Source organism: Rhinopithecus roxellana, chromosome 1, assembly GCF_007565055.1.
Source record: "Rhinopithecus roxellana isolate Shanxi Qingling chromosome 1, ASM756505v1, whole genome shotgun sequence".
In the NCBI taxonomy this organism is placed as follows: Eukaryota; Metazoa; Chordata; class Mammalia; order Primates; family Cercopithecidae; genus Rhinopithecus; species Rhinopithecus roxellana.
This window is the reverse complement of record NC_044549.1, coordinates 93,141,477-93,160,965: the sequence shown is the minus strand read 5'-3', so window position 1 is coordinate 93,160,965 and position 19,489 is coordinate 93,141,477. Positions and strand designations below refer to the sequence as shown.

Below are 19,489 nucleotides of genomic sequence, written 5' to 3'. Positions count from 1 at the left end.
TTGATTATAGGTGTGAGGCACCATGCTTGGCCAAGAAATGCTTTTTTATTACTTGTGTGGAAAAGGAAGTTTTAATCTTTTCACTATGAAGATTCTGGCTTATTTCCTTTTTCCCCTGTGAATTTTTCCTGCAGTTGTAATCATTTTGCTGGTGAATTTTATTTTACCTATTGCTTTTTTCACCTAATTGTACCTAATAAGCATGTGCCTATGTTTTTTTTTTTTTTTTTTTGAGACAGGGTCTTACTCTGTTGCCAAGCCTTGATCTCCCAGGATCAAGCAATCCTCCCACCTTAGCCTCTCGAGTAGCTGGGACTGGTATATACCACCACACCCAGCAATTTTTTTTTTTTTTTTTTTTTTTTTTAGCAGAAATGAGGTCTTGCTATATTGCCCTGGCTGGTCTTCAACTCCTGGCCTCAAGTGATCCTCCTGCCTCGTCCTCCCAAAGTGGTGTGAGCCACTGTGCCTGTCTCCTATGCTCTTAATATGACTTCATAAACCTCATTCTAAGTCTACATGATATTGCTTTGAATTGGTATCTCATATCCCATTTAGCCATTAGATTGTTTCTAATTTTTAGCGATTCCAGACAGCTCTAGGGTAACTCTGACAGCAAGTCCCCTAATGACGTAGCTCTTACCCAGTCTCCCCAGGCTTTTTCGTGATGGCTGACTTCCACACGTGAGCCCTTCTCACTCAGCTGTACTCAAGATCAGGTGTAATTATCACCGCATTTTGTTTTCTCTCAAATAAAGGAGAGAACACCATTGGCCCTGCCTTAATTTTATAAATTTTTTAAAAGTTATTCACCAACTTTAGTGTTTCAGTTGAAATGGCCCTCACAGCTGCTGTGGCCCAGAGCCTGCTGCTTCCCTCGGACCTTACAATAGGCCAACTACCAGCTGCAGGCAAAAGACATCCCTATTAGCCAACATCTCCAGGAACAGATGGCTTTGGAGGAAGCAATTTACTTTCTCCTACTTACTTCCTCATTTGGGGCATCCTCCCTCTCGCTCATGGCACACTCCGCTTCCTCGACGAGCACGTACTCATGGTCAGGCCCTCTGTCCCCAGCATGCAGGAGGCCGACGTGCTGGCTGCTGTCCTCATGGTGAGGGCCACACTGGAGGATGAGAGCATCTTGTTTGCAGCAACAGACTTGGGGCAGAGGTGCAGCGTCCTTTCTCACACTTTTCTCAAAGCTGTCTGTTGTTGGGTTGCACCCAGAGCCCTCTTGCAGGCAGCCTAACGGCTCACTGGGATCACCCATACCACCTGACTTTCCAGAGTCCCCGTTTACCACAGAAGGTCTCTCTCCCCCTGCTGTGCCTTCCATGTTAGAAACCATTCCAGAGTTAAGCTCGTCATACACTTGAGCCTCTTCGTTCCTTTTCACAGGAGGACGCTCAAGCGGTTTCGTGTAATACTTGAGGATTCTGCACACTGTACTCTCATCCTGCCCCTGTCTACGCATCAGCTCTGCTGCCCACTCAACACTATGCTGATACCTGCAAGACAGAAATACTGTTGGAAACAGCACTCGAATTTCAAAATTGAAAAAACAAAGCACATAAAAAAGACTGGAAGGTGACACACCAAAATGTTTACAGCATTATTTGTGAATGGTACATTACAGATAAATATTTTTCTTTTTTATACTTTTCAGCATTTTCTTTTTTTTTTTTTTTGAGACAGAGTCTGGCTCTGTTGCCAGGCTGGAGTGCAGTGGCACGATCTCGGTTCACTGCAACCTCCACCTACTGGGTTCAAGTGATTCTTGTGCCTCAGCCTCCCAAGTAGCTGGGACTACAGGCACCCGCTACCACACCTGGCTAATTTTTGTATTTTTAGTAGAGACAGGGTTTCGCTATGTTAGCCAGGAAGGTCTCAATCTCCTGACCTCGTGATCCGCCCGCCTCGGCCTCCCAAAGTGCTGGGATTACAGGTGTGAGCCACTGCATCTGGTCTCTGTATTTTCTAAGTGTTCTGCAACAAGCATATGCTACTTCTTGTTTCTTTGCTTTTATAATATAGTTTCATTTTATTTGCTTTATTAAAAAAAAAAAACCCAGTTTAACAAACTATGAAAATTTATCTAATTTAAAACTGGTAATTAAGTGATTTAAATAAATAAGCAAAAAAAAAAAAAAAAAGGCCATCCTTTATCAGGATTTTTTTGTATTATTATTACTATTGTTTGAGATGGAGTCTCACTCTGTCACCCAGGCTGGAGTGCAGTGGCACGATTTCGGCTCACTGCAACCTCTGCCTCCCGGGTTCAAGCGATTCTCCTGCCTCAGCTTCCCCAGTAGCTGGGATGACAGGCTTGTGCCACCACGCCCAGCTAATTTTTGTATTTTTGGCAGAGACGGGGTTTTACCATGTTGGCCAGGCTGGTCTCAAACTCCTGACCTCAAGTGATCTGCCCGCCTTGGCCTCCCAAAGTGCCGGGATTACAGGTGGAAGCCACCGCTCTCGGCTTGTTTTCTATTATTTTCAATTTTGGATCTCATTATGTTCTCAGATAGATATGCCGTTCATAACATAAAGAACTTTTATTTAGTATTGGAAAGCAAAATGAGAATTTCAATAAATATACATCACAGTGCCTACTAACCTCTTTACAGGATAAGGAGAGAAATGATTTGGCTTATGTAGATTCATCCAAATATTCTCAGAGAAATAGCCCCTTTCTCCACAATACTTTTCAGAGTAGATTTTAATGACAAAATTCATGTTAAGTTTCTAAAACTTGAAGCTAACACCCAAGTTACAAAACACTTCCCAAGTTACAAAAAGTTATAAGCAAAACAATAGGACAAAGCATCTATGCCTAGGCTGCTGGGATGTGTTCATGTGATGTGAGAACTACCAGATGCTGGAAATCTGAAGATCAGAAGGTCAAAGACATTGTGAAACTCAAGTGCTTTTTGCCTGGACCTTCAGTGATCAGTCTGAAAGACATCCAAGACAACACATGGCTTGAGAGAAGGCAGATGTAATTTTACTTTTCACCTGCTTTTACCTGGTTAAGAAGACTGAATAGTGCTTGATTCGGCAGCACATATACTTAGAATGGCCCCTGCGCAAGGATGACATGCAAATTTGTGAAATGTTTCCAAAAAAAAAGACTGACCATGTCATAGTTTATAAACTGCTATATCTCACACAATTTAACAAGGACACTGGCTTCTGCTATACCCTGATTCCTAAGAATCCCGAAGCTGTCCATACCCTGTTCACCCCACATAAGGATAAACATCAGGGATGTCTCCCTATATACTGGGAATTGTATCCTAAAGATTAACACCTGGTAAGGCTACCCTAATACCTGAGAGACAGTACGACACCGTGACTTTGGTACTGCACATTTTGTGTCCAGCCCTGTTACTTATAACTGTGTGGCAATGCAAATTACTTAACTTCTCTGTGCTTCAATTTTCCCACCTATAAAATGTGGAGATTAGTACTATCACCTCAAAGGGATCTTGTTATGTATTACTTTTAAAACCAGCAAAAAGAACATAGCTGTGCCAAAACCAGTAGGTTGTCTTCTCACCTGGAACATGTCCACCTATGCATACGTTTAAAAGAACTGTCATGTGAGAGGTCTAAAAAGAATGTCAGCTCTTCATATCAACAAAAGCATTGGTTCTACAGGGTCTATAAATTTCCTTTATTTGAACACAAATTTTTGTGACAATATATTTTTCTGGGGAAGGGACCCACAACTTTTGCCAAATTCCCTGACTCAAAACACATGAAAGAACCACTGATTTAAAGGGTCAACAGTTCCTCCTTTGACCAGAAGATCTGGAACGAAGCGAGCACACAGACAGCACTGCTCTGCTCCTTGCAGCAGAGCAGTCAAAGCAGAAGTGGGTTCCAATCCTTGCTCCATCACATTCTCATATTAACTGCATGACCCCACCTCTCTAAAGCTCAGTGACCATCTATAAACTAGGGATAACTGCACCTACCTCGTGGGGTTGCAGCAAGGATTAAATAAGACACGTAAAGTGCATAGCCCATAAGAAGTGCTCAATCAATATTACCGTATCATTGTGGAGTTTTTAGGAGTGGCTTGAAAAATAAATCTGACTCAGCCGGGCGCGGTGGCTCAAGCCTGTAATCCCAGCACTTTGGGAGGCCGAGACGGGCGGATCACGAGGTCAGGAGTTCGAGACCATCCTGGCTAACACGGTGAAACCCCGTCTCTACTAAAAAATACAAAAAGCTAGCCGGACGAGGTGGCTGGTGCCTGTAGTCCCAGCTACTCGAGAGGCTGAGGCAGGAGAATGGCGTAAACCCGGGAGGCGGAGCTTGCAGTGAGCTGAGATCCGGCCACTGCACTCCAGCCTGGGCGACAGAGCAGGACTCCGTCTCAAAAAAAAAAAAAAAAAAAGAAAAGAAAGAAAGAAAAATAAATCAGACTCAATATACAGTATATTGAAAAAGATGTTAATGAATGGAAATGTCTTAACTCGCTGTTCTTTGAGAGCAGAGGCAGCAGTGCAGGGATGAACACAGCCTCTGGAGGTCTAGGTCCTGGAGTTGGCTCTTCCGTGTGGCTCTGAGTTAAGCCACTTAGTACCTCTACCTCTGTGCTCTTCTGCCATACACCAGAACCAGGCCACACCTGTGTTCCCTTTTCAGGGTCTCAGAGGATCGCTATGAAAGGTCAAAGGAGACTGAGGCTTGAAGAGCATGTAGAAGCCTCCAAGTCAGACATGATGAAAAGAGCCACAAAAACAAATGACTAAGACAACAACATATGGGTCAGACCTGAAGGCGTCCTCTAGCTGGCTGGCAACACCTTAAAAAGCTAAGTCCTGCTGCCATCAATCCCAGATGCTGGAGCAGTTGCAGGAAGAGAAATGAGAAGTAAAAAGCAGAAAGCGTAAGGGGGAGCGTGGCAGAAGGACGAGGCAGCAGCCACAACTGGAAGCGGTGACAGGACTGGGGAAAGCAGCACCATCCAGGACCGCAAGGACACAGAACATGCCCATCCAAACATGCCACTGATTCTCATGTTTCTGTACCCTTGAACACACACCTCTCCTATTTGCACAGGGGACCGTTCTCTACTGTTGTACCGATGAAAGCCCATTTATCACTGGAAGTGCAGAGCAGAGTGGTTTAGAGTGGTTAGTGCACACAGGTTCTGGGGCCACAGTGCCTAAGTCCACATACTGACCCTGAGCAAGGAGCTTCACTTCCCTGTGTTCAGTTCTTCCACTTGTGGAAGATGGGTAAGAATGGGACCCACTTGAAGGGAGTGACGTGAGGACCTGAGACGACACACAGGCCCAACACTGGCACGATACTTAGCACTGGAAGGTGCTCGGGGAGTGCTGGTGCGCACACCCACATCAATGCCTCCCAGGCTCTGGCCCTGAGCCCATGTAATCTTGGACAAGCTACGGAACCCTCACCTGAGTCCCCATCTATGAAACGGAAACATCTCTAGTACCTACCCTTGAAGGTTTCTTGAGAAGATGAAAGGAGATAACGCAGGCAAGCTCAGAGACTGGGATTGGCACTGCTAGAGCAGTCAGCACCTGTTGGCCATAATGGTGATAGTATCTCTATCACAACACCATTACAGGACAGCACAACTGTTCACTTCTCTTCCTCTCTCACTAGACTGCAAATCCCTCAAGGTCTTTTCCTCACTCTTGGGTCCCCAGCACCTACCCAATGCCTGACACATAGTGAATTCTGGCTGAATAAAGGACCACAATGGAGTGGGCGACCAGCACGACCATCAGGGCTGGTCCTTCAGGGACATACCTCTACCTGTGTCAGTTCCCCAAAGGCATCACAAAAGGGTCCTGACACTTACCTTCAGAAAGAGTTACATAGAAGGTGCTCTTCACCCAAAGACGACTATTGTTGGAAAAAGGCCAATTTGAGTGAGTCCACTTGAAATAGAAATCAATTTCAGAGGCACCAGCAAAGAAACAATTATGGCCAGGTGCAGTGGCTCACACCTGTAATCCTGCTGCTTTGGGAGGCTGAGGTGGGAGGATCACTTGAGCCCAAGACCAGCCTGGGCAACAGAGCGAGACCCTGTCTCTACAAAAAATACAAACAACAATTATGACAAGTATTTAAGTTGAAAAATCAATCTAAAAATATGAACACGAATCAATTTTTCTTATATTTAAAATTTAGATTGTGATTCCAAGTGTTATGAACAAATAATAAATCAAGTATCGATTTTGGTTGGGGGACATATGTAGCTTGCTGACAGAACTGTGCTGATAACATCTATAAACATCCTTAGGTTCACACAAGGAAATTAATTGTAATCTGAAAATTTCTTATAAAAAATTAATCCCCACAAGCATACCCCCTTCAAGCAACATTCCTGCACTGTCACTATGTGTCGAGTCTATGTCACTTTGTACTTTGTTATGTTAATGTAAATTCAATGCAAATCGATGGCAAAGTGAACATTTAAATCTTGCAAAAAAGATGCAGGATTCATGAAGTCTATGAAAGTGATCAAAGTATGGCAAAGGGATTAAAAAATGAGAATCTGGCAGTTAGACTAGAGGAGAATTGAAGGAAAAATCAACTAAGGTGATAACACAATAAAGTATATCAAGAGCGTGGAGGAGGGAAGAGAGAATGTCTGAATGCAGACTGAGTTCACGCCAGGCCTGCTTATTAGTGAACAGTTTATCACTTTCACTTCTCAGTACAACTCCGTAACTGTGGGGCCTTGAGTAAGGAATAGTAGGACAATATACACCTCCCAGATTACACGCCCCAGTACCTAGGAATATGACTTTATCTGGAAACAGGGTCTTCGTAGATGCAATCAATTTGATATAAGGACATAGTGACTGGTGTCCTTAAAAGAGGCAAAATATCACATGTACCCGTATCCTGAAAATACATCTATCAATTTTTTTATGCAAAAAAAAAAGAAGAAAATTTGGACAAAGACACACAGAAACACACACGAGAGAATGCCACGTGACCACAGAGGCAGCGATTAGAGTGATGCATCTGCAAGCCAAGGAATGCCAAGGGGTGCCAGGAGCCAGAAGTGAAGGCAGGCAAAGAAGGATGCTCCCCCAGAGCCTTCTGAGGGACTGCAGCCCTGCCGACACCTTGAGTTTGGAATTCTGGTGTCCAAAACCACGAGAATAAATTTCTGTTGCTTTAAGCCATCGAGTCTATGGTACTTTGTTATGGCAGCCCTAGGAAATGAATACAAGGGTCAATGAAACTTCTTGGGACATTGTAGTGCTCATAAAGGGATGCTCTTCAGGGAGGCAGCCCTCTCCCTGTGCAGAACCTCTACGCTGGCAAGCTGGCTTGACCTTATGTCATGTGGCCAGCCTAGCCAGGATGCAGTTCTGATGGGCGAGCTCCTGCTATTTCTGATCCCTAGGTTTCTGTTGTGGTAACCTGTCTATACTATAGCTCCTCCAAGACTGGGGGTTCTGCCAGGTTCTTAGCAGGTCCCTCCCACACACCAGAATCCCACTCCTGACCCCGGCCTGAGGTTACAGCCAGAACAGCCACTGAGATCTCCCTGGTGCCACCACTCCTTGCCACCCCACTGGCTATGGGGTTGCCAGGCATGTAACCAAAAAGGAGCTGCTGGATTTTGCCCGTATAGGCTAGAAGCAAGATGAACAAAATCACTGAGACTTGAGAAGTTTTATAAGGTTTCATGGAAGAGCTGAGACTTGTACTGTACCACAGGGACAAGGAGGTCTGGGATGGATGGAGACAGCCAACAATCCTACCAAGGGACCACAAAGTGTGGTGCTGAAGAGAGGAGAAGGGCCTGATCTCTGCTCTCCAAGCACTGACAGTCTGAACCTATGTATGACACACGAGGAGAGTGCTGCACGCCAAAGAGGACTGTGGGGGCCAGAGGAGTGGCACCCAGGACAGAGGATGGTATGGTGGTAAGGAGAGAAACCCAGGAGAGATCATGCATGAGCAGGATCGAGGACATGCAGGAATTAGCTAGGCCGTATGTGTGTGTTTGGGGAGTCAGGGAGAAACCTTCCAGGAATGTCTAGGATTAAATGAGGAAGGGCCTCTGTGAAAGCCTCTTTCTCGGACCCTACAGTGTACCTGGAGGAAGGGGGACAGGACCATCTGTGCCCACTGGGCAGAAGGCTGGTTCAAAATCTAGGCCCAAGAATATGAGGACTTAATAATAAATATCCTATTACAGGATAGTTATTCATAATTTTCAACTGGCAAAACAGTATTTAAACAAACCATAAACTCACGTAAGGCATTTCAAAAATGACTTGATTCACATTAAATTCAGACATCATTTTCAAGGATACATCTACTACCAAAAAGAGAAAGAAAAAAAAGGTGTGGACTGGACTACTACATGGGACAAGACTACCTAAAAACATCTGACTTAAACCATCATTTTGACAGAAGCCAAAGTTTGTTATGACTTACCTCTTTGATGTGATGATAGGCATGTTTGTCTTCACATCTGGAACAAAGAGGTTCTATTAGTTTCAGGCAAATTTCCCAGAAAGGGAACACTAAAAATCTAGGAAAGACTGAGAATTTTAAGGTTCACAAAATCACACAACTAGAAAGTTAATACTGTCCAGTCAGCAATGGCAAAAATATGTTTTCTATGCCATCCTTCCCTGAACCCATACCCTTGGCAGGTGCTGCCCATCAATCACATCAGCCTTGGTGGGCTTTAGGGGACCTCAGAATCCTTCTCAACTCAGGGCTCCAGCTAAGCAGTAACAGCACGGGAGGAAACCTCTCTGCCACGGCTGGATGCTCATTCCAACTTCCAAATGAGAATGCTGAGGCCCTAGAGGTATGAACTTCATCTCCATTCTTCCCTCTTCACTGAAAGCTCCTTACATGTATATCGAAAGGGCTGGAAAAGTGAACTTGACTGCAGTGTTGGTTTTGGATATGGATTTGGGAGTTCAGGGCTTCCAGCTCTAGCTCCCTGTGCAGAATCTCAAACTGGCTTGACCTCACATTATTTTGAAAGCCAGCCTGATGAGGGCGCAGTTCTGACAGGCAGGCTCCTGCTGTTTCTGAATCTTAGGTTTAGTAACTTGCCTGTACCCCCGGCATAAGCAGGGCATCAGGTGGGAGGACTCTTTCCGCCCAAAATGTTCATCAGGTCACCCAGTGGTCTGGTTTTTTGTCCTGGTCTTTTCCTAACTCTGCCTTTGGGCTAATTACTTCTCTTTTCCCAAACTCAGCCTCTTCTGCATGCATTAAAGGCTTGGAAGAAATGATGATCAGCTTTAACACCAGAGGAAAATGATCACACCCAGCCAAGACAGCACACCTAGTGACTACTATGGTTGCTGTTTAAAGCCAATACATTTTGGGGTGGTTTATTAAGCAGCATTACTGTGACAAGAAGTAACTGACACAAAGTCTATCCCATTAGGTTGAACAATCAAATCACTATAAAGTTACTCAAATGGCCAGGCTCAGTGGCTCAGTCCTATAATCCCAGCACTTTGAGAGGATTTGACAGGTGGATTGTCTGAGCTCAGGAGTTCAAGACCAGCCTGGGTAACATGGTGAAACCCTGTCTCTACAAAAAACATAAATATTAGCCAGGTGTGGTGGCATGCACCTGTAGTCCCAGCTACTCGGGAGGCTGAGGTGGGAGGACAGCATAAGCCCAGGAGGTGGAGGTTGCAGTGAGCTGAGACTGCGCCACTGCACTCCAGGCCCTATCTCCAAAAAAACCAAAAGTTACTCAAAATAATTTCTCCCTGTGTGGTTATACAACCAACTTGATAAAAGCTTTCAGTTACTTCATTTCTGTATTTTAAAAAATCCCTTGTAAAAATTTAACTTTTTTTTTTTTTTTTGGAGACGGAGTTGCATTATGCCACCCAGGCTGGAGTGCAGTGGTGCAATCTTGGCTCACTGCAACCTCTGCCTCCAGGGTTCAAGTGATTCTCCTGCCTCAGCCTCCCAAGTAGCTGGGATTACAAGCGCCTGCCACCAAGCCCAGCTCATTTTTGTATTTTTAGTAGAGACAGGGTTTCGCCATGTTGGCCAGGCTGGTCTTGAACTCCTGAACTCAGGTGATCCGCCTGCCTCAGCCTCCCAAAGTGCGGGGATTACAGGCGTGAGTTACCGCGCCCAGCCGACTATTATTTTTTTAAACAAGTGTTGGCAAGGATGTGGAGAAATGGAAAACCTTTGGTGCATTGCTGGTGGGAATGTATAATGATGTAGTCAATGTGGAAAATAGTGTGGCTAGTTCTTAAAATGTTAAACAGACAATTACCATATGACCCATTGACTCCACTCCTGAGTATATATCCAAAACACATAAAAAATAGACTCGGATACATATATGCCAATGTTCACCACAGTATTATTCAGAAAAGCCAAAATACAGAAACAATCTAAGTGTCTATCAGCAGATGAGCTAAAGGCACTATGTCCAAACAATAGAATATTATTCCACTATAAAATGGAATGAAATTCTGATAGACGGTATGGCAGAGACGAACCTTGAAAACATGCTAAGTGAAAGCAACAGACACAAAAGGGCAGATATTGTATGATTGTATTTATATATGAAATATCTGTAACAGGTAAATTCATAGATGGAAAACATATAAAGGTTACCAGGGACTGAGGAGAGAGAGAAAGGGGGAAAACAAAACAAAGTAAATGCATATATAATTTTGCTAGACATTGCCAGATTCACCTCCATGAGGGCTGCACCACAAGCACCCCACCAGCAATGCAAGAGAAGGTCTGTTTCTGAAGTCCTCACCAATGCAGTATATTGTCAGACTTTTGGATTTCTGCCTGATTGTTGAAATGGTATCTCAGTGCAGTTTTAATCTGTATATTTTCTTATAATAAAAATTTAAAAGATCCTTTCTAATTATGTTTTAACATGCTGGTATTGGTTCTTAAGTAATTACCATGAAAATTCCTTAGAGAAATACTCTAAAACAATTGCAAATTAAAGAGAATCAGCAAGGGAGAACTACACACACACACCATGGCTATTATAAATTCTAATTCTGGAAACAAAATTTTAAAATTTTTGCATAGTGCCACAGGTGAGCAGGTACTTAACTACCAGCACCTGCCACAGGCATAGTACTCTGCAAAGCAAACACTTAACAACAGAAAAGCCCAATTAACACTTGATAATTCTAGAAATTAAACACGCTGTCACCCAATCATAACCCTTTTGCTCTGATTAGAATTATTCTTTGGCAGTAAAACTGCCAGTGTACATGTTACTTCTCTAGAATTTTACTATACAACCTGAGGTATAAGATCAAAAATAAAGGAAAATGATAATTTGTCAAAAGAACTGAATGACACAACTTTACCTTTCCATTTAGCAACCAGTTTAGGATCTGAAATTGTGAAGTTTGGACGGCTTCTTGAAAGAATACCTTTTCCAAAATAACCCTTCCAGGAAGAGAGAAAACAAAGTTAGTTCATGTTTAGTTGCCAGTTTTTTAGCTGAGGTAGAATATACAGTAATCCCTCAGTATTCACAGGAGGCTGGTTCCAGGACCTCTGGTGGATACCAAAATCTGCAGATGGTTGAGTCCCCAATATAAAATGGTGCAGTATTTATATATAGTCTATGTAGGTCCTCCCATACACTTTAAATCATCCTAGGCTACTTATAATATCTAATGCAATGCAAATGCTATGTAAATAGTTGTTATACTATATTGTTTAATACAAGAAAATAAAGTCCCCACTTAGTACAGATGCAATTTTTCTTCCCAAATATTTTCAATCTAAGGTTGGGTGAATCCACAGAAGTGGCACCCATGATATGGAGGGCCGACTGTACCCATCTGAGTTAATAAGAGGTTCGCTCCACTTTCCATGTCTTGACATTTTCCCTCTGATTATCTAATGACGACTAAGGATGTTCTTAGCATAATACCTTTCTAATCGCTTCAAGAGTACTAGTAAGTTTTTGGCACACATCATTTATACCATAACTAATGCTTTCAGTCTGTCTTATAAGCCGAGGGCAGGCAGAGGCAGAGTTTCTTCTTTACATATGGTTTGGGAAGACACTGCCTGAAAGCAGGAGCCATGCTGCCCACCAGGTCCAAAAAATCCTCTTGGATTCTTTCATACTCCAGAATTGAAGTATTCCTCTCATTCCTGCTGATTCCAAAAACAACATGTATTTTTCCCCTTTTTACTATAAAATATTTAAACACACAGAAAATTGAAAGAATAAAACAAACACCCCTTTCTCCATCTAGATTAACAATCAGAATAAAGAGGCCAGGCATGGTGGCTCACACCTGTAATCCCAGCACTTTGGGAGGCCGAGGTGGGCAGATCACTTGAGGTCAGGGGTTCAAGACCAGCCTGGCCAACATGGTGAAACCTGGTCTCTACCAGAAAATACAAAAATTAGCCAGGCATAGTGGCATGTGCCTGCAGTCCCACCTACTCGGGAGGCTGAGGTGGAAGAATCATTTGAACCTGGGAGGCAGAGGTTGCAGTGAGCCAAGATCACGCCACTGCACTCTAGCTTGGGTGACAGGGTAAGACTCTGTCTCAAAAAACAAACAAACAAAAAACAACCCAGCAACAACAAAAGCAAGAGGAAATAACGCATACAGCACTTTATAAAGCCTCTTGCTTAATGTTATAGACTGTAAATGAAGGCCTCCCTGGTGAGCTGCCCTTGGCCTACTGAGACTCCCGCCTCACCATGGCCAGTGCCACCCACTCTTCTATAACACGTCTAGAGAAGGCACATTTATGGAGACAAGATGCCGATCCGTGGCTGCCTTGGGCCGGGAGTGGGAGCAGGGATTAAGTGTGATGGGCACAAGGGAACTTTGTGGTGATGGGAATGTTCTAAAACAACTGTGGTGCGAGTTGTGCAACTCTATAAATTGATGACAATCACTGAATTGTATACTTACAATGAGAGAACTTTATAATTGTAAATTACAACTTAATAAAGCTGTATTTTAAAAATGCCCACAGCAATGAACAGACTATGGGAATTTTTTTTTTTTAAGAACTACCAGTCTTCATTCAACTTGATCAATGCTGGAAAACAGTAAAAACTAGAACTTGTCCTCATCTGAGAAGAGGCCTCCAACCAGGAGGCAGCAGATAAGGAGCTTCACGCCAAAGCCCCACCTGATCCGTGCCTGAGCAGGCACACCATACCACGCTGTGGCTACCTCTGGCAATAGAATGGGAGTCAGTGGGGAATTTTCACTTTTTTATCCATTACATTTCTGTAAATTACTTTTTTTGTTCCTTCAACAAACATGCATTGCTTTTACAACTAAAGACAAAAAAAAAAAAAGCCAATCCATTGACTCTACTTCATCACTGAAATAAAGGTTTGTGGGCAGGGGTGCTCCATCTGTCACTCTATTACCCTAATGTATGGCTTTTGGGCACTAAATCAAATTGTACTTTTCCTACAACTGCACCAAACTGCAAGGAAAGAATACACATTGTTCATGGTTGGTGTGGGGGGATGGCTGGGATGGGGAGAAGGAAAGGACTGCTTGCTCAGAGTTGTCTGAAAGTAATCCTACCGAGGCTGCCCGCACTTACTTTCCCATAGAGCTGCTCAATGTCCTCTGCATTCCTCACAATCACATTGTTGTTAATCATTTCAGCACGGAATATCTTGAATTCTTTCTGAGGACCATGGTCCTGACCAAAAGGGATTGGCAATGGAGACTCGTAAGTCTCATACACTCTTCTTTTCCTCTTCGGGGCATGGAAAACTGCTTCTGCCATTTTTCAGAGGAGGTATTCTTTAAAGAGTAGACAACAAAGAGAAAGAAACAGACAATCAGTAACTACCTTGATTCAAAATGTGAGTACATCTGTACCTAGGCTCAGAAAACTTAGGGGTCTGTGGGAAGAAATCAAGTATAAAGCAATAAGCTAAAAGTAATAAGAACAGTTTGTGTGAGCAATGTAAATCACATTGACCCGCAATACGGCAATTAATTCCCCAAAATAACCCCCAGGAAACGAGTGGTAATCTTTCTACTCCAGTTGACAATGCTGAGACCTAGTGACGTGCCCAAAGCTGCAATGTTAGGTCTCCAGAGAGCAAGCACAGCAGGATTTGTCTACTAGGAGTGCTTCCATTTCACCCACCCAACAGACATTTACTACCAGGAATTCCTAATAATCATAGGTGCTGGGGAGACAAAGACAAAACTGAGACCCTGTCCTCAACAAATTAAATCTTGCAAGCACTTCAATTTCCAAGAGGATCTTAAAATACACACTAAACACTGGGTCAATCAGTTCCCAACTTCTAAAGTACATTAATAAATAATAATGACAGCAGCAGTTATTTAAGGGTTGATTATATACTACCAAATGCTACTGGCTTCAAGCAGGGACTCTAAAGTCAGACTACCAGCATTGGAATCAACTTTACCACTTTCTAGCAGTGTGATTTTGGGCAAAAGTCACTGACTCTGTGCTTTAGTTTCCTCATCTGCAAAATCAAGATAAGAACAGACTCTATCTTATAGTTAAGATCCATAAAGTGCTTAGAACAGTACCTGGCACACAGTGAGTATCATGCATGTATCAGCTATAATTAGTATTACAGGGTGAGCAGTAGCAACACCATTTTATAAATAGGAAACAGATTCAGGTTAGAGAGATTTGTAGAGGACCCCGAGTGTGGTGGTATCGGATGACCCAGGTCTGTTGAACTCCCAAGCCCATGCCCTCTCTCTGGATTCTGCTGAAAGCACAGGCAGGGTCTGTCTACTTTTGTCTGATGACTATTTCTCAGAATCAGACGGTGAAGGGTTACTGAGCAATAATGGAATTACCTATCGCGCACCCAGCACTACGAGGGAGAAGAGGAAGCCAAGGCCAGTACGTGTCCCTCTGGGGCCATACATTGGACCCAAGAAGACAAAACAAGTATATAACATACCTGGAAGCATAGAAAGCAAGGTGGAACTAATGGAACAGGCTGTGATCCACTAATGTCTAAAGGAGGGAAGTAAATGTGAGCATATTGTGTGATGCAGGCACAGAGATATGGCAGATGCACTTAACCTAGGAAAACTTAACCATATACGTGGGAAAACAATGTAAATGGTGTAAGACATTCCACTCAAGGAGCAGCTGTCCTGGAATGAGGTGGGAAACTTGAATCTGCTGCTCCCTCAGTACTAGGTCTAGACTTGATTTCAACTGAGAGCTTACCTGGTGCTTGAAGATACAGTGCAGCTAAATCATACACACGTTTAACCTACATGACTCCAAACCCTCACAAGGGAAAAAATAAGACTAATTACTTAGGTGGCTCCTGCACTCAGTACTTGCATCCCATTGGCAAGGGACACCATCAAGCCTGAAAGAGTCAAGAAGGTGGCCAAAGCTGAGGGAGGGGAAGGTGAGTGGCTTTAAGAGTGTCATGATCATTAAGAAATGAAAAGGCTTATTCAATGTGTGATAATATCTTTATCCAACTTCTCAAGGAAGAAGCTGAGGAATTATATGAGGACACAGAAAAACACAGACTAAAGAAGAGTTAGAGGAATTGATACATTAATTACAAAGATAACTATGAAAAACAAGAAGAATCAGGAAGTTGGAACCTTCCTAGAATTGCCAGTATTCTAAGCAGCAACATGCTAGATTAATTTCTAAATAAGGTATCTTGAAGGAATTACATACTGAGCATTACTTTGTACATTTTATATTTATGCATGCACCTTGCTGTATTGTGTTTATAACATAACCATGTCTACTACATGTTCACAGGAAACCTAAGATATTTTCTTAAGAGCATATTTTGACTAGGCTTTACCTTGCTTGCTGACTTATCCTTCAGCCCAAGCCAACTATCACATTTAGTACTCAATTGGAGAGACATTAATTTATTCTAAAACTGAAAATAAACACTGCTTTTTGGGGACAGGATGTTGGTCTCCAGTAAGGCACTTTTTGAAAGACTTCCAGGAATGGTTTGGACTTTTATGGGATTTTTCACTTTTATAATAACCTCTGCTCAGCAGCTGACATATATATTACATTTGGAATTTTAAAAAATGAAAAAAGATTTAATGGCCACCTTCAAGAAGTTCTAATAAATTCAACAAATAAAGAGTTGTATTTTAGTTTGCCTCATTTGTTCAGCGTTTTTCCCTCTCAGACTGCTGTCACATCTAAAAAGGCAAGACTTAGCTGTGACACTTGATCGAAAGAACTCTGTACTCCAACCCAAGTGTGTGGGATGGAAGGGTCTCTGAGACAAAACACCCCTCATAATCCAAGTTCTTGTGTCACTCTTGCTCACGTGGCTGCTCACCCCTCAGGAATTTGGCTCGCAGTAGGCCTTCCAGACATGCAAAGCCGCCATTATTATTGTGTGACCTTGCACAACCCACTTTCTCTAAGCCCAGTTTCATCTTCAAATTGAACAGGACTGGAGGAGTCTGGCGGTTCCTCAAAATGTCAAACACATAGTTACGACATGATCCAGCAACTCCACCCCTAGGTACAGACCTAAGAGAACTGAAAACATATGTTCATGGAAAAATTTGTCTGTGAATATTCACAACAGTATTATTCATAATAGCTCAAAGTGGAAACCATCCAAATGTCCATCAATAGTTGACCAGATCAACAAAATGTGGTCTATCCATATAATCAAATATTTGGTCGTAGAAAAGGAATGAAGTTCTGATACATTCTTCAACGCTTGAAAGCATTATGCTAAAAGAAGCCAGACACAAAAGACCACGAGACAATTAATATAAAGTGTCCAGAATAGACAAATCCATAGACAGATTACCAGTTGCCAGAGACGGGGAAAAGTGGGAAATGGGGGGTGGGTGGTGACAGCTAATAGACAGGGGGTTTATTTTGGAGGGTGACGAAAATGTTTTAAAATTAGATCGTAGTGATGGTGATGGTTACATAACTCCACGAATACTAAGACCACTGACGTGTACGTTTCAGAAGGGTGAACTTTACAGAATTACATGATATCTCAATAAAGCTATTTTTAAAAATTCAGAAGACATCCCCCAGGCCATGTCCTGCAAGAACTGCTTCACAGATACCAGCGTGAAGCTTCTAGAAAAGATCGAAAGAAACTCTCTGGGAAGGCAGAGCTCACTTCCCAAGGGGGAGAAATTCAAGAGGACAAATCAGATGATCTCTAGTTTCATGGAAGAGTCCTCTTGTGCTTAACTCGAAAGGCTAAGCAGAGGAGAAAAGACTGCATTTACCATTCCCCATATCTCCAATGGACATTCAAGAAATGGTTCTTTAGTGCCACGGCAGGAGAATAGCATGCTGTAAGAGATGGGATGTGAGTAAAATAAGAACAGTAAACTGTAGGTATCAGATGCCAGAGGCACTAACTGTGCCATGTGCTGCACATGTGGGTACTATAGTCACCCCTTGGTATCCACAGAAGGACTGGTTCCAGTACTCACCCACTACCAAAATCCGCAGCAAGTCCCTTACATAAAATGCAGTATTTGCATGTAACCTATGCCACTCTTCCCATCTACTTTAAGTCATCTCTAGATTACTTAGATTACTTACAATACCTAACACAATGTAAATGCCAAATAACTATTTTTTAAAATGTCTTTTTCCAATTATTTTTGATGCAATATTGGTTGAATCCACAGATTCGGAACCTGATAGGAACAGCTGACTGTACTATCCTCATTCCACAGATAAGAAAGAAGAGCCGTACCTGAGGTGCACAAAAACATACAGGAAAGATTGGGTTAGTTGTCAAGAGGTTTGGGATGCAAAGCCTGGTTTGGAATTGGAGTCACTGCAGGTTCTTAAGTTGAGAATGATGACTGAAAAATGCAGATTAAGAAAATTAAACCTGGGAGTGGTACATCACACACCGTGGCCCTCAAGCTTAGCTACCCTTAACGCCTCACGCCCAGTCCTCACCTGCAATCAATTACATCAGAATTTCCTGGGTGGACTCAGGTGATTTTAACACGTAGCCAACCACCTGTAACAGCATGGTCTATTCAAATTCACTTAATCCCAATAGCCCCCTGAGGTAAAGACTATTTTTATTTCCATTGTACAGATAGGGAATGTGACTCAGAGGGGCCTGGAGCACCCCTGAGAAATCGTTACTTCTCCTTTCCCCAACCTGCGCACACCTGACTCCAGAGCTGCATATTCTTACTTTCTATTAAAAGCACGGTCTGTTTCTTATTCTTCCCTTGAGCACACAAGCTAACACCTCTTAGGTGCTGGTAAATGTCTATCAGAAGAACAAACAAAAAAGTGGGAGGTGGCTCCATTTAATTTTCCAACCTTCCTGGACTAGGTGCCAAACCAACGTGGTTTAAAAACCTCCCACCCAGCAAATCTCACCTTCTCCCAACCAAAACACGCTTCAAGCACCACCTGCGCACCTCCTGGGCTCAGTGAGGCAAGAATGAAAGGGACAAGGCAAACAGTCCTGCCTCTGGGGAGCTTTCAAGTTAGAACCTGAGAATAAGCCATATAAACAGATGACAAGCCTTTGAAAGTTGTTGTGAGGATTAAATGCATAATTTTGCAGAAGGCGTTTCGTTCGGGGCCTACCACGTGGAAAGCGCTCACCAGACTACAGCTGCAACTATTAATACAAATAAACAACTGCGCACCCAAATAGCGTTAAGGGCCCTGCGAATTCCTAACTCCCTATCTTAACTTACCACTTTGCTTCTTTCCCCGACTACCCCCACACCCGACCGAATTCCACCAGAGGCTGAGGCTCCTCTCGGGCACCGTCAGCTGCACCCTGCGCCCCAGCCCCACCAGCCCTGAGCAAGGCGTCGGCGTTTTCAAGAACCAAGGGCTGCAGGCGCAAGAGGAAGACGCGGGGGAGACAGTGAGCGGGCGCGCTGGGAAGCCTGGCTCCACGTCCCGGCACTGTCTCGGCCGGCTGTGCGACCCCAGCACAGTACCTGGGCCCTTTCCGCTCTCGCCCTGGAGGGCTTTCGGAAGAGCTAGATTTCCTCCCGCGGCAAAACACCAAACTCGGAGGGGGCCGCGCGTTCTTCGCCCAGGACCCTTACCTTTCTTGGCCCCATGCGCTCGCCGTTACCCCGGCAACGCCGGCCGTGGGGCAGACACCACTGCCATCAAGCAGTGCGGCCGCAAAGCCAGCCTAGTGCGCAGCCGCAGAGCGCCTGTCGGGACTTGGTGGAGTGCGCCTGCGCGTGGCCGGCTGGCGGGTGTTCTGTGCGCCCCTCTGCCACTGCGGAGTATGAGGCGGAGGCTGGGTGTGCTCTTTGCTGTTTTCTGCAGGATTATACGGATACCAGAACGATCCTGCAAGACGCATTTTACAGATGAGATGAAGTTACCTGTCAAATGTCACATAGTCACGTGGGAGGTGGGAGAGACCTAGAGTCTTCAGCTCTCGGAGGATAGGATATTTGAGGCGACCGGCAGGATTTTATTAAATTGGCCCTGAGGAAACTGA

General features: G+C 43.7%; 1 protein-coding gene across 10 annotated transcripts in view; it reads right to left on the bottom strand.

The window, feature by feature from the left end:
* Nucleotides 1–19,166, bottom strand: part of TSEN2 (tRNA splicing endonuclease subunit 2) — a 49,644-nt gene extending 30,478 nt beyond the window's left edge. For 7 of the 10 annotated variants that reach the window (XR_749502.2, XR_004056547.1, XR_004056542.1 and 4 more), the window contains exons 1-5: nt 19,080–19,166; nt 13,594–13,799; nt 11,361–11,442; nt 8,455–8,491; nt 989–1,511 (exon numbers count right to left, since the gene is read on the bottom strand). Coding sequence is in view for 7 of the 10 variants with exons in the window: in XM_010377294.2 (XP_010375596.1) it covers nt 989–1,511; nt 8,455–8,491; nt 11,361–11,442; nt 13,594–13,782 (831 nt within the window). In the remaining 3 variants the exon portion in view is untranslated. Of the gene's footprint in view, nt 1–988; nt 1,512–8,454; nt 8,492–11,360; nt 11,443–13,593; nt 13,800–18,716 lie in introns of all 10 variants that reach the window. The other 3 variants (XM_030928034.1, XM_030928037.1, XM_030928039.1) reach the window with 3 other exon arrangements.
* Nucleotides 19,167–19,489: the final 323 nt, after the last annotated feature.